The sequence below is a fragment of the Gopherus evgoodei genome, chromosome 22 (assembly GCF_007399415.2).
Source record: "Gopherus evgoodei ecotype Sinaloan lineage chromosome 22, rGopEvg1_v1.p, whole genome shotgun sequence".
Taxonomy (NCBI): domain Eukaryota; kingdom Metazoa; phylum Chordata; order Testudines; family Testudinidae; genus Gopherus; species Gopherus evgoodei.
The window spans coordinates 2,452,557-2,466,986 of NC_044343.1; the positions used below are offsets into that span (position 1 = coordinate 2,452,557).

The following is a 14,430-nucleotide window of genomic DNA, read 5'->3' on the forward strand; positions in this document are numbered from 1 at the left end:
CCCAGGGCGACAGAGCGAGACCCTGCAGAGCCTGTGCAATGGGCGCCCGGCTCCATCCTTTCCCAGGGGCGGCTGCATGGCTGGGACCAGGCCTCACTGGGGTCACACCCGAGGCCAGACACTGAACGTAGCCTGGAGAAACCCCACCCTGAGGAGCTCCAGCTCCCTGACGCTTCCCTGCCCCCTAAAGCCACCTGGGGCCTAGGAAGGAATTGGGGTGTCAGGGCACCAAAGCTCAGCAGACAGCGACATCTTGTGAGCAAAGTGAAGAACTGCAGCCCAGCCCAGAACACCCCCCATTGAGTCCTTGAGGTCACCACTCCAGACGCCCCATTCAGCTCCAGACGCCCAGCTGGATAATGGCAGCCAGACCCGGGCCAGGGTGCATCACATGGCGAGTGATGGGCCTGCTCCCCGCCAGTGCTGGCCATCACTGAACTGCTCGGGTGCCAGGCCCCTCTGCACCCCAGGGCTCCACGCTCAGCCCTCTAGGCTGACGCTGAACCTGGGCAGCGCCAGGCCTTGGCCTCTGCCCGGGGAGTGGGGTCTGTGCCGGGCCTGAGTGCGCTGGCTCTTTGAGTGGCGTGGCGACCTGCTGCCTGGGGCCCCAACCCCTCAGAGCAGGTTTCAGTGACACGATGCCCATGGCTTGCACTGGGCTCTCACGCCTCTGTGGATGGCGTGACGCACACTGGCCGTGACACCAGTTTCACCAGCAGGGTGCGCTGTAACACAGAGCACGCCCATCCTTGGGGACTACTGGCTCCCAGAGTGGCCCCATCTGTCCAGCATGAGAAAGAGAAGCAAACGGGGGTGCTGGGCCATGGCAAGCCCAGACCACGAGGGTCTTGCTCCCATCCTCCCCCTCCCTCCCAGTGCCCTCAGCCAATAGCTGGACGCTCCACACTGTGTCCCCGCTGGCGTATGTGTGGGAAGTGGGGTTCAGTACCTGGGAGATGCAGAGATGCCAGGTTACATCCCTGGGGCTGTCCAGGGCTCTGTGTGACAGTCAAACACCCCCCAGAGCTGTCGGTGACCCGTGCCCCCCTCAACCCCCACATTCAGGTGCTGCCACCCCACACACACCTCACATGCCGTTCTTCCAGCCGGCGTGATCTCAGCCACTCAGGGGCACCGACCACTTGGGCGATAAGATCACACCATGGGGCCGGAAAACCCAAATCTTTATTGGTCAAACCCGCGGCTGGACATAACATAATAAATAGAAAATAATCCCGAGCGGCACCTGAACACTGCGAATGCCACAGGCTGGCCTGGCTGAGGCTGGCTCTGTGCCGAATGCCCCCCACACGGGGCAGCTCAGCCCTTCCCAGCCTGCCCTGTCCGTGCTGGCGTGCCCCACGGCTGTGCCCCGGTGGTGCTGCACTGGTGCTAGTGGAAGGGTGGGAGGCGTTGATGTGGGCAGCAGGAGCAGACCTGCAGCTCAGCCACAGCCTGGAGCTTCCGAGGCACCTGCAGCTGGTCTGGGGCATTAGGAGTGGGGTGGGGGGCAAGTGAGGGCTTAGAGGGGGGCCTTGCCCACGAGGGCCCCAGCCCAGCTCAGAGGAACAGACCTTCCACCCAAACATGCATTTAACATGAAATCAGAGAGTTGGAGGGAAAGAGGATAGGGATGTATTTCAAACCGAGAGCGGGCTCCCCATGGGCATGCTGAGCTCATGGGGCTCTGGGGCAGGGCACCGAGGGAGGCTCCCCACAGGCATCATGGCCTATGGGGTTCGGGGGCAGAGCCCTGAGGGGGGCTCCCCACAGGCACTCTCAGCCCATGGGGTTCTGGGGCAAGGCACCGAGGGGGGCTCCCCCCAGGGACTTACAACCCATGGGGTTCTAGGGCAGGACACTGAGGGGGGCTCCCCACAGGCACTCTCAGCCCATGGGGTTCTGGGGCAGGGCACCGAGGGGGGCTCCTCCCAGAAACTCTCAACCCAAGGGGTTCTGGGACTTCCTCCCCACCCAAGCACTCAGCCACGCCCTGTGGGTAGCCGTGGCTGCAGGGGAGCCCAGGAGAAAGGTAAAAGTGCTTCTGAGCAGAAGAGGAGGCTGTGACACACTGGGCCTGCCATTGCCGGTACGTACACGCAAACAGCGTGGGCGTCCCCCCACCCCGGACAGCTGGCCCCACTATCTCTGCCAAACGTCCGTCACTTGCAGGCGCCGCATGGGGACACCCCCCTGCTGCTCCTCTGTCAGCGGCCGGGACAGGACCAGCGGGTAGTGATAGGCCTTGGCATACTCGTCTCGCTGGGGCGGGTCCTCGGGGCCTCTGGGGACATCGCTGAGGGAGGACAGGGAGTGCTGGGGGGTGGCCGAGCTGCAGCTGACCACCGGGGAGACCCGCTCAGATTTGATGCTGACGGCCTGGTGCTGGGGTGAGCTGCTGGGGGCCCGGGCTGCCTCGTCGGTGGGGAGCACTCTGCCGCCTGCCCTGGGGAAGGAAAGAGGAGGGCCTGAGCCAGGCTGGGAGCCAGAGGGAGACTCCGAAGGAGGAAGCCACCAGGGGATCTCTTGGCCCCAAGCAGCTGGGCTGTGGATGCTCTCGGAGTCCTGCCTCCATCTCAAGGCAACCAGAACTGACCCTCGGCAAACTCCCTGATTGGCTGGGGTTGGAGAGCAGGTGAAACGTTTGCTGACCTTTAGAAAAATGGCCCCTTATTCCTGGCTGCATTTCCCACCCCTGCATCCCAGGCAGGAAGTTGGACTGTAAGTATCCAGCCCCCCAGCTCGTGGGGACAGGGAGCATTTCCCACCTTTAACCTCCTGGCTCAGGAATGGGGGCTGCTGACATGCTCCCACTCGGGCTTTGCACAGGGGAGCGGCTCCTCTTCTAACCAGCTACGTGTGTGTGTGTGTATGGGGGGGTCCAGTTCCCTCCCTACCAGAGCCACCAGCAGGGTGACCCCCCCCCCCAAGCCAGATTAGTGGGAGATCCGCTTTCGTTCCCACCCACTTTGAAATGTCTCCCATGGCCAGCATGCTGGCAGTGCCTGCTATTCCCCCTGGGCTGAGGTTACCACACGCTGCCCCCCGCCAGTGTTCCCAGGCCACTAGCAGGAAGTTGCTGCCCACGGCAGCTCTTGTCAATAGGGGTGGCCGGTTTGTGCCAGTTGTCTGGGCGGCGCTGGTGCCAGGGAGACGCTGAGCTCCACCAAACACGTCTCACCCAGCAGCCACCAGACCCTAACAACTTCCTCACTCCTGGCCGGAGCTAGATTAGAACTGGCAGCCCACAAGGTGCAACCCCCTGGGGCACCAGGTTCTCAAGCGCTTCCCCACCCACGCTCCTGGGAGAGCAGCTGGGAGCCTGGCTCGGGAGGGTGGGGGGCACTGTCCCCTGGGCAGAGCCAGTGTTAAATAGGCTTTGCAAACATCCTGGCCCTGCTGGGAAGGGGGTGGGGGGTGTTCCCAGGAGCAGGGCTCGCCTGGAAGCTGGGGGATCCGGAAACAAACCCACCCCTGAACAGGGCCATCCGTGCCTAGCTGCGATCACAACTGTGTGTTGGGCCTTGCCAGAGTCGCTGCTCCCGGGGCCTGGGGCAGACACGGGTCCAATTACCCCCCGGGACGTTCTGGCCGAGGAGCTGGGAGCTGCCCAGGCTGGGGTGCTGCACTGTCCTCTGCGTTCAGGGAGAGGGCTCCTGCATCTGCCAGTCCAAGCGTTCGCACAGCAGCCAGGGCCACTGGAAGCTGCAGCCAGCCACTGGCGGAGCTGCCCCCTGCCACGCTGCCAGCTCCCCCGGTTTGGCTGCCAGCGTCTGGAACGTGGATGGTAACAAACTCCCGGTGGGGAGCAGGCAGAAGGCCCCAATCTCTTCGCCAGCCCGTGCTGAGCTCCTGCCACCAGGTGGCACCAGAACCTGAGGAGACGGTACCTGCCCGGCCTATCTGGGTTTTACCCTCAGCGCCAGCGGGGCTAAGGGCCCAGTGATGGGCAGGGAAGGGAGATGGAGGGAGAGCAATGGGGAAAGGGAAAGGGGGGATGCAGACGTGAAGATCTCACCCCTGCACCCAGTCCTGCTGGCTTGTGGGGAGAGAGGCTGGGGAAGGGATGGGAGCTTGGGCTCCTGCCCCCAAGAGAGAAGTCTCGCTTAGCTTCCAAGGCTGGGAGTTGGGCGTGGTTCTTACCCTAGCGGCAGGTGTGTGGAGGCTGCCATGTCTCGGTGGTGCTGCCAGGAGGCGATGGCGTTGGGCTGGAGGTAGCCAGGATGTGAGGAGGCCTCACCGGGCCCGTACTCTGCCAATGACAAAGCAGACGGGACATCAGGAGGAGAAGGGCTAATGGGTGAAAGTGAAGGGAGCTCCTTGTCTACTGCCAGTTTACACCAGGGCTGAGCCCAAGGGAGGGATTCCAGGGGCACGGGGCTCCCATCTGGCCATTTGGGGTGCCTGGCTCCCTTCTCCATGGCCATGCAGTGAGTGAGGAGCACTGCTCTGGGACGGGGATTCGAGCTGAGCCCCTGGCCAGGTGTGGGCTCTAGGCACTGGGTGAGTGGGAGTGTTGGGCTAGGAGCTACCCACCAGGGCTTACCTGCTTGGCTTGAGGAGAGGAAGGGGAAGCCCCCTAGGCCATGGGCTGGCATGCTGCCACTGCCAGCGGGCAGCACGGGGCTCATGGTCTGCAGGCCAGGGTAGAGCGATCGCTGCTGAGACAAACAAGCATCCTTCGTTCAGGCTTCCAATAAATATCCTGCTCAGGTCCTTTCCCCGCTCCCCTCCACGCCACTCTGACCCTTGGCCCACAATCGTCCCCTCCTGAATGGCCGTGTGTTTTCCCCCTCCTCCTCCCATCTCACCCCCCGGAAATGTCCAGTGTGCATAGGTGTGCAAGGCCGTGGGTGTGCCTGCCCGGTATGAGAGTGCCTGAGCGATAGGGTGTGTGTGTGACCATGTGCATGTGAGTTTGTGTGAGCATGTCTGGGAACATGTAGCTGGCTGTGCAGACAGGACTATCTGCATGCATGCGGCTGGGTGAGTGTGCAACTGGCATGCGTGTGCCAGACTGTGCGTGTGCCTGCTCGTTGTGCATGCAAATGAGTGAGTGTGAACTACGTCCCCCAACTCTGGGCTCTTTCAAAGCCACGGTTTCATCCCTGACCCTCTTCATCCCAGACTCCAAGCTCCCCAGAGAAGGGGCTGCCGGGCAAAGATCTGGTTTTTTTTCCCCAGGGAGCCTTGCTCCATCCCCCCTCTCCCAGTACAAACCAAGAAACTGGGGATCCCTAAAGTACCTGCAAAGGGAATGCTCAGCCCCCCTATGCCCCATGGCTCTGACTCCTCTGCACGCAGTGGGGCAGGTTCTCCTCTCACTCACCCGCCCAGTGCTGGTGCAATCCACCCACGCCCATGGAGTGACTCCTGATCTGCCCCCTCACAGAGCCGCAGCCTGGCTGGAGCCTCCTGAGATCTCAGAACAGTGTCCTCCTTCTGTTAACCCTTCCCTCTCTGCCACCCCCATGACAACCTGGTGCTGCTCCTCCTAAAACAAACCCCAGAGCCTCCTGCAGTGCCCACCGGGGGCCCTGTGGAATGGATGGTGGAGGCAGCTGCAGCCCAGCAGGCAGTTCTCAAGAGTTTTCATTAATTAAACACAGGCTCTCACAGGGGTCTGTATTTCAGAGGGACCCTTCCTAGACCTTTGTCAGCAGATGCACTGAGACTGGCACTTACTGCTGATGTCAGATTGCTCCTGGCGCTGGACAAACTGCTGTGGACATCCACCCTGCGGCCTTCTGCCCCTAGGTAGAGCGGGGGAGGGGTCTTGGTAGCCAGGGCTCGGTTCAGGTTGCCATGGGAGAAGAGAGGGTAGCCAAGGCCTGGGCAGGGAGAAGCAGGCAAAGGTTAGTGCATCTGGGAAGCACCGGGGTGAAAGCCCAGCTCAGGGAATGGCGGGTGATTGCACAGGAGTCTGAGATAAGGCACAGCATAGCTGCGTCCCCCCTCTGGGTATGTACAGCACCTGGCACAGCGCGCTTCCTATGTGCAGTCATAACGATAACAAGCCTTGAGGCAAATTCACCCTGTCAGAAGTGGGCTCAAGTGCACTAGAGGCAACGACCTTGTACGTGGGGCGTGGCCGGAGAGATCTCCTTCGGAGCAGGGTCATGTTTAATTCATAGCTACGTTTCTATGTCCCCAGCTGTCATCACACCCAGCCTCCATCAGAGAAGAGATGCCACCTGAGCAGGAGGATTGGTTACAAAACAACCTAGGAAGGCGGAGGAGCTGCCAACTGTGGAGTCTCATAAGACAAGGTGGTTTTCTTAAAGCCCCAGCTCCTGGAGTCAGGGGATTAGGTGAGGCTCTCAGCTTTCCTCAAAAAATACAAATGTCTAGTACTGCTGCCTGTGGAGAGAAGCTGGGAATTGTGAGCCAAATGCAGCCCAAGGGCTCAGAGAGAGAACTCCTCTTACCCCCACAAATCACAGGTTGAAAAGTCTCATGATTTTTAAGCCAATCTCATGATTCATCATTGTTGAATGCTTGAGGTTAGTGATACTGGGGCTGGCACAAGGCGCACAGGCAGGACTTCAATAGTGCCCAAGCCCTGTGCCAGCCTCTGCACAGAGGTGAATGCCATCATTGGGAAGCAAAGGATTCTGGGAGTCCCAGTCCAGATAGCAGAAGTGGCCCTTTGGGAGGAAGGGGATGCCGTCTCTTGGCCAAGCCAGGTCGGAAAGCCCTGGGTTCCCGGAGCGGCGCCTGAAAGCAGGGCCACTCATCTAAGAAGTGTGTGTGAGGGGAGGGAGTGGGGAGCTTGGCGGAAACCTCCTCTGCTTCTGTGACTGCAAACCCACTTCCTGTGAGAGGCCAGGCCCTGGGGCTCCTCCGAGCAGCACTGCACCTGGGCTGTGGCCGGGACGCCAGGGTCAGGTGTGGGGGACATGACGCCACCAGAAAGGAACGGAAACGATTTGCTAATGTGGGCTCTGAGCCTGGGACTCGCAGCCCTGCTCAGTGGCAGCACTCACAGCAGGCTGGCGCTACATCCCGAGGGCAGCAATTCCCAGGATCTCTGGCTTCCCACGGGTGGCAACCCCCCTGCCCATGGGCAACACTGTCCGCTCTCCGTCGCCCATTCCTCCTTATCCCTCCTGAGCCCCGCATCCAGGCCTGCTTTGGGAGCTGCTACCCCCTCTTCACCCGCCATGGGGCGATGGGGCCCTGCAGTGACAGAGGGCATCACTCCCCACGCATCTCCCACAAGCACCCAGACTGCCCGCTGGCCCCAGGGCAGACGAACACACGGGAAGATGGAGAAAGCCGCTCTTGGGAACACAGGGCAGCAGGACCCGGGGTGAACCCCCCATCAGCTGCCCCCATGACCCAGGCAGAGGAGAGGATCTGGGGTGACGCAGGGCCCTGCTCTCACGGCTGGTTGACAGGCTCTGGGGGAGTCTCAGTCCAGCACCCAGGGACAAGAATCCACATCATGACTGTCCTCTTGGCTGGCAGCCCCAGCACAGAGGGGTGGCTGGCTGGGACCCTCCAGACCAGGGCCGAGGGCGGCATGGGGAAAGCACATGGCAATCCGGCCTGATCAGCTCCCCCACCACAGGCTGGGTGGTTTGAAACCTCCTCCTCGGCGCACATTCCATCAGGCCTCCCCCGTGAGGAAGGGCCGCGCGCAGCGAGGACCCTACACAGATCACACAAGCCCCGCCCACGGAGTTCGGGCTCCAGCTTTACGCGGCCGCAGCAAAGCCACATGTTACCCACCAACACCTTCGTCACCCACCCCCCTTTCCCCTCAGCCCCATGCCTGGGGAGTTTCCACTGGTCAGCCTCAGTCACTTTTTCCAGCTGACAGTCACTTCTGAGCCCGACTGCATCGAGAGCAGCTGAGGTTTCCACATCCCCCACCCAGCCCTGCTTACCCCTCTGAGCTGGAGACAGGGGCCAGTGGGAACCGAAGATCCTGATCACAGCGCAGATTTCAAACCCTACCCAAAATGGAGGGGAGCTGGGAAATGCCCATCACTAGCAGAAATGTGTGTGCCTGGGCATGTGCACATGTGTGTGCGCACTTGCACGTGTGTGTGCACGTGTGCGCATGCAAGTGCATGTTTGTGAGTGTGCAGGTGGGTGCCTGTGCATGCCTGTGAGTGTGAGTGTGAGTGTGCAGGTGCATGCCTGTGAGTGTGCATAAAATCAGCACTCATGACTCGGCAAAACACAGGAAGCAGCTGTATGGAGTGAGATGGGGCCATTTTCACAGTCACTTTGCAGACTCTGACTGCACCTTAGCCCATCCACGCTGTCCACTCTTTGAGTTTGTTAATGACCCAGGAGAAATTACAGTAATACACACTCTGCACGTCCCTAGCGCCGGCCAGCTCGGGCTCCCCCAGCGCACTGCACAGGTCAGGATTACAGCCGGTCGGAAAAGTTCCGACAAGACACTTTGTCCTTGGAACCTGCCGGTTTGTCACAATCAAAACGGTTAATGGATCCGGTTGAATTTCAGCACCGTTCTAATGGAAACCGGCCAGGCTCCTGCCAGCTCACCTGCCTGGTTTCTCAGCAGTGCTCCTGCCAGGCTGACAGTGAGCAGACACTGGTAGGCCTGGACGCCTGATTCTCATGCTCATGGCTTCTCAGCAGCCTGGGCTCCCAGGCCTCCCAGGGTCCGTGACTCCGGGGTAGCCAGCCAGGCAGACTGCCCCGCAGCCAGGGCTCCACTCCCTTTCACAGAGAATTCCAACATTTTTGGCTTTTGTTCCAAAATGGAATGAAACCAGACTCCAAGATATTGAAATCCTCCACGCGGCGGAATGACTGCTCTCCACCCGAGGCAGGGTCGTGATCCGCCAAGGTACAGATGGGGAAACCGAGGTGCAGAGGGAGACGAGATTCGCCTACGATTGCATAGCGAGTCAGTGGCAGAACTGGGAATAGAACCCAAGAGTCCTGACTACAGGGCCCCAGCTCCTCTAACCACTAGACCACAGCTTCTTTAACCAGGGCAGATCCAGGCCCTGGGCACTCGCCTGTTACCACAGGCCACTGCAGAAGGCCAAAGCTTGGGTAACACTCGTTGGGTGCTGGCTCCTTCGTCAACCTGAAGGGGGCACTGCTGAGCAACACAACGCACAAGTGCTGCCTCTAGAAGCCAAACCGCGCCCCCCACAGCCCCCAGATTCCGTGGCCGAGCCCCCCCCAACACCCCCAGATTCCAGGGCCAACCCCCCCCCATACACACACCCTGGATTCCGTGGCTTAGCCCCACTTCCTCTGCCCATGCCTGGCCACCTGAGGAGACCTCACCTGGTGGCATTGGCCCCGGGGAGCGCCCCGAAGGCTGGCCGTGCTTGGGGATCGCTGACTTGAACGCAGGCAGGCGGCTCTGGTGCTGCGGGGACCCGCTGGCACTGCTGAGCCCTCCGTCGCTCCCAGAGGGCGGAGTGCCCGCGTAGGCCGCTTCGTGGCTGGGCAGAGAGGCTGAGGACTGTAGAGGGAGAGCAGGGATGTGGGGGTCACAGTGGGGCCCATGGGGGAGGGGATCGCCTTGCCAGGCCGCCCCTGTGGGTGGGGGAAGGGCACGGGGTGGATCTTGGCCATGCCAAGGCATTGCCATGGTCTCAACCCCTGGGTGGGAAACAGGGATCCAGCCACTCACATAGAGCCTAGGCCGCGCCACCGTCAGGTCCATCCCCTCGTTCAGCTTCCGGATCTTCTCCATGGGGTCCAGCCCTTCGTCCAGCTCCAGCTCCTGGCTCTCCAGCCCCAGGCCCTTCCGCTTCAGTGTCTGGCAGGGAGGGAGCCCGGAGTGAGGAGGCCCAGCCGGGATTCCCTTGGCAGGCATTGAGGGGGGAAGGGCCCAGGGTCTCCTCGCCCTGCCCCTCCAGCTACTGCCTCCTCGCCCCATCCCACCCCTCACATCCCACGTTCCTCACAGCTTCCTTCCCCGCAGACCCTGGCACAGATACAGCAGCTGCTCCCCCCCGGGCTCCCTGCACGCTCAGACTTTGCCTTGGGACAAGAGGGGCATGTGGGGTGCAACTGTGTCCTTCCCTGCCTGCCCCCTTGCAGTTCGGTCTCCAAGACCCTCTCCCCCCTCGGCCCCTCTGCTGGGGCTGCCAGCAAGGGGTGAGTCAGTTACTGCCAGTGGTCACCTGTCTGCTAGGATCTGGGCTGAGACACTGCAAAACTTGTTTCGTGCAGAGGCTGCTCAGCAGCTGCCTGCCGGGCCAGCTTTGCTGCTTCGCCTTTCTCATTGCCCTGGAAGCAGCGTCAGCTCTGCCCTGCAGCTCCCCCCGCGCCTGGGTGGTGTTACCTCCAGGATGTCGGAGTTGGTGCGGCTCTCGTGCGGCTCGCTGTACTCCGTGTACTTGAGCAGCACCTTGTCCATGTCGGTGCTGGCGTACTGGAAGAGGCGATTAGTGCTGTTGAAGATGATGAGGGCGATCTCGCAGTCGCACAGCACGCTCAGCTCATAGGCCTTCTTCATCAGCCCAAACTTGCGCTTGGTGAAGGTCACCTGAGGGGAGGGCACAGAGCTCAGGGCAAGCGCCAGGCGCCGGAGCGCCGGAGCTGCCGACTGCTGGGCCCGACTCGCCTCCAGATTGACGCCAGCGTAACTCCCCTGACCGGAGAGGGGTCACACCAATGCCACCCTGCCGGGATGCAGTGCCAGGACATAGCCAGGCCAGATCCGCAGGTGCTGGGCACCCACAGCCCTGGCACACCTTCCACAGACCTCAACTGCCAGTAGGCATCTCGGCACCCGGCTGCTCCCGTTGGGACGCAGGCACTCAGCGGCCTGACGCCCAGCGTGAGAAGCACGTCTGAAAATCTGGCCCTGTGCGTGTGTGGGCGATAACACAGGGCCTGCCGTCAGCTGGGAGTATAATTAGCACCGACCTCAGAGCACTGAACTAAATTCGGCGCTCGGCACTTAGCCTGAGCCCTCCCTTGGTGAATGCGTCACACATCCTCGCGGCGTGTCCAGTTTGCACAACAGCTGTGACCACACGTGCACACGCGGCACTGCCACACATGGGTTATTTTTAGCAAACCGGTGGTAAGATCCTAGTGTAGATGAGGCAGTTTGCAGCGCTAGCAAGGTGAGGCAAACCCTAGGGGGAAGGTGGCTTTACCCCATGCAGCAATGGGTGCAGGACCTGCAGACTTCTCCACATGAGGGTCTCCCTGGGGATCACACGGCTAGAACACACCCTTTCTCCTAGTGCAGCCAAGGCCCCGCAGTCCCCGTATGATCTCGGCCTGGCTGCAACACGTCCCTCTGTGCACGGATGCACTGAAGGGGCAGCTTTTCTGCAGCCCATTCTAAGAGCTGACATGCACTGCGTCCAGTGGAGCGATGCTCTCAGCGGATCAGAGCTCTAGGGCACATGGGCGTTTGGTGCTCCGTGCCAGTGGGCACAGCTTGCACCAGCTGGGAGCCTGGACCTATTAGATCTGAACCTCGGCTGCCTACTGCCCTCCCCCAGCAGCCCACCAGGATCCTGCAGACCCATCTCCTCCTGACTGCCCTTCTCTCCTAACATCCCCTTCCCCGATCCTTGGCCAATGCCAGCGCGGGCAGCAGCTCAGAGGCCTTCCTGCACCTGGAATTTCCCCCCCCCACCCTCCGCCAGCAAGGTCTCGGTTTCGGTCACTGTGCAGACTTCACGCTGGACATGGGCAGAGGGGCGGGTTACAGGAGGGTGTTGTGACTCTTCTCCAAGCTCGCAGAACATCTCCCAGAAGGAGACCCTGGGCAGAGCAGGTGGGGCGACCCTAGCCGCTCGGAGTCTGCAAATCCGCATTTTCCAACAAAAACTCATTTCACTGAAAAATTCCCAACCAGCTCGAACCTCGGGTGCGGTTCTCCACCGTCCTGCTCCTCGTGCAGTCACTTCTACCAGCCACAGGGGGAGCCTTTCACACCCACCTGGCGCTGGGGTACATGACCGTGGAGGACTGGGGCCGCTGAGGCAGGCCGACCCGGAGGTGCAGCTATTTCAGGTAAGCAGATTAACTTCTGGGTGCCTCTCGGCACCAGCCCTTGCCCAGAACGGACAATGTCCTCTGAGAGAATGCAGCCTGGCAGAACCTGGAGCAGCCATGCCCAACGAACGGGCTAAATTGTTGCCTCTCCTGCTAGCTGGCTGCTGCTGGTGGCTTCTCAGCTTCACTATAAATATCATCTCTCATTAGGCACATAACTGAGCTCTCTGGGAGGCATTCTCCAGACGCCGCCCTGGAATAGCATTGGTGGCACGGTGCCCACTGCCTTTGAACTGCCAGGCAAACCTCTGCCCCCCGGCATCACTGGCTGTCATGCTGCCTGCAGCTTCTATGGACCTCAGGTCAGGCGAGCAGGAGTGACGCAGCATCAGCTGCGGCTGTGCACGCTGCATGCTCCTTACAGCGCTCGAGGAGGTGCATCGTGACACTGGCTGTTATAACAACCCGGGTCTCATCCTGGGCCAACCCTGCGTAACACGCGCCAGGCGAGAGGCTGCAGTGCGTTGGGAATAGCCTATGGAGGCTGCTACCGCTAGGTTGCTGGGCCAAGCCCAGGCCCAGGTTGAGAAACTGGATGGCTCAGGGCACTGTGGTTGGCTGCACAGCGCATCTCCCTCTGCTTCCTGACTCCAATCCTGCTCTCGGCTTGTAGGGATTGGACATTGCCCCGCCTGATGGTCTTGGGTCTAGCTGCCAAAGGAGCATGCAGAGTCCATGCTGGTGCGCTCCGGGCAGCTCAGGCCTTGGAGTGACAGAGACTGAGCATCTCACTGGAGGTCCTGCTGGGCAGGGCTGGAGGCCTGGTGCCTGAGGGACGGGGTGCAGGAGCAGTTTGCTCTGACTCTGTGCGTGGGACATTTCCAGAGCCAACGATCCTGCCCCTTTCCCCACCGTTGAATCCAAACCCCTTTGCTCAGCCTCGATATTGACTCTCCAGTGTTTCCCCAGACCAGTGTCTGGATGGACCTGGGGCTGGGCCTTACCTGACGGTTGCGCTGGTCCAAAATTCGACTGATCTGTATTTTTTTCCGGCCCATTTTTCACAGCTTGTTTCAAGGGGATGCTGGAATAGAGAAAGAAATGGTTACTGAAGCATCTGCATTGACAGCAGCCCACTGAGCGTCAGCCGGGCTTTGCAAACAGGGCTAAGAACCACAGGATCCAGGTTTCTGAGCCTACTATCCTTGGGCCACAAGGTGGGGGCTTGGATCTGAATCCAAACCTGACCTGGGGACAGAAGGTGATTCCGGGGTTAACGCAGCTCTCCAAGAGCACCAGCTCCTAGGCCAAGACGCTTTGGATGCATCCACTTCTGGGTTGGAGGCCCAGAACGCTCTGCCCACTGCTGGCAACGGATTTCACAAAAGAGGACATTTCGGGGGGAGGGGGAGGAGTGTCACTTTTGATTACATTTTTCAATGAAAAAATAGAAACCAAAAATTTTAACCAAAAACGATTTTCAGTTAATCAAAAAATGGAAAACGTTTCTTGGGGAATTTTGACAAAAAACTATTTCATTTTTCAAATTCCCATAAAAATAATTGGCAATGTACAACCAGCTGTGTCGATCCCGCTACCCCTCAGGGTGAGGGTCTCCAAGGGGGTCTTGCTGAACTCCACCCAATGTCTGTTACATTCAATGGGGCTTGGGCACCTAAATCCCTTTAGCAGTTGACAATGCCTCTGCCCTATTAATCCAGAGTCCCCCATTCAGACTGAAGAGGGAATCTTTGCATTTCAAAACTCCAGCCCCAGTATAAAATAGCCTTGTGCTTCTTCAAGAGTGACACTAACTGATCTCTTGCAGATTTTTATTCCTGACTCCCAGGTCTAGGTTACTTGGAGAGCAGTTACACAGGAACACCGACCTCGCTGGGGGGGTTTCTCTATAGGACAATGGGGATGTTTTTAGGTTGTGGGAGTGGGGGGTTACAATTTTTTTTTAAGCAACTTCTTTTTTTTTCCACATACAGACTAAATTTGACCTCAGACATGTTTGGGTCAGGAAGTGGTTGCATGAGAAGTTGTAAAATGCAAACCGCCCACTTCTTTCATAGTGTCTGTTTGTGAGAGATGGGGCGAGGGGACAGGAAGGGCAGGAGAGAGAGACCCCAAATCTCCTTGCTGCCCCAAAGAACAGGGAACTTTTCTTCTTTCATATCCCCCCTAGGATATGACTAACTCCTGCAGGACTCCTGGGTCCTGATATCTTGTTAGCTCCATTAAGTAGGTCCCTGGTAGTGAGCCTGGTGTGAACTGGTTCCAGTGAAGGTCCTGGCCCACACTAAGAAATCGACTTGTTGCAATGATGAATCCCATGAAATTGTGCTGAAAGTGGCCAAAGCGCTACACACACAGGACCAAACTGGGTTCAGCTCTGGCTCCACGGGCCCAGTGACGGACAGTTGGCTAGAGCTGGAGCAGAAGAGGCATTGCAGGTAC

General features: G+C 59.8%; 1 protein-coding gene across 4 annotated transcripts in view; it reads right to left on the reverse strand.

The window, feature by feature from the left end:
• Positions 1–1,178: 1,178 nt before the first annotated feature.
• Positions 1,179–14,430, reverse strand: part of BORCS8 (BLOC-1 related complex subunit 8) — a 78,107-nt gene continuing 64,855 nt past the window's right edge. For 2 of the 4 annotated variants that reach the window (XM_030540287.1, XM_030540288.1), the window contains exons 2-9: positions 12,972–13,051; positions 10,292–10,495; positions 9,635–9,763; positions 9,283–9,463; positions 5,686–5,831; positions 4,547–4,661; positions 4,144–4,252; positions 1,179–2,446 (exon numbers count right to left, since the gene is read on the reverse strand). In XM_030540287.1, the coding sequence (XP_030396147.1) occupies positions 2,143–2,446; positions 4,144–4,252; positions 4,547–4,661; positions 5,686–5,831; positions 9,283–9,463; positions 9,635–9,763; positions 10,292–10,495; positions 12,972–13,025 (1,242 nt within the window). In that variant the 5' untranslated portion in view covers positions 13,026–13,051 and the 3' untranslated portion in view covers positions 1,179–2,142. Of the gene's footprint in view, positions 2,447–4,143; positions 4,253–4,546; positions 4,662–5,685; positions 5,832–9,282; positions 9,464–9,634; positions 9,764–10,291; positions 10,496–12,971; positions 13,052–14,430 lie in introns of those variants that run through there. The other 2 variants (XM_030540289.1, XM_030540293.1) reach the window with 2 other exon arrangements.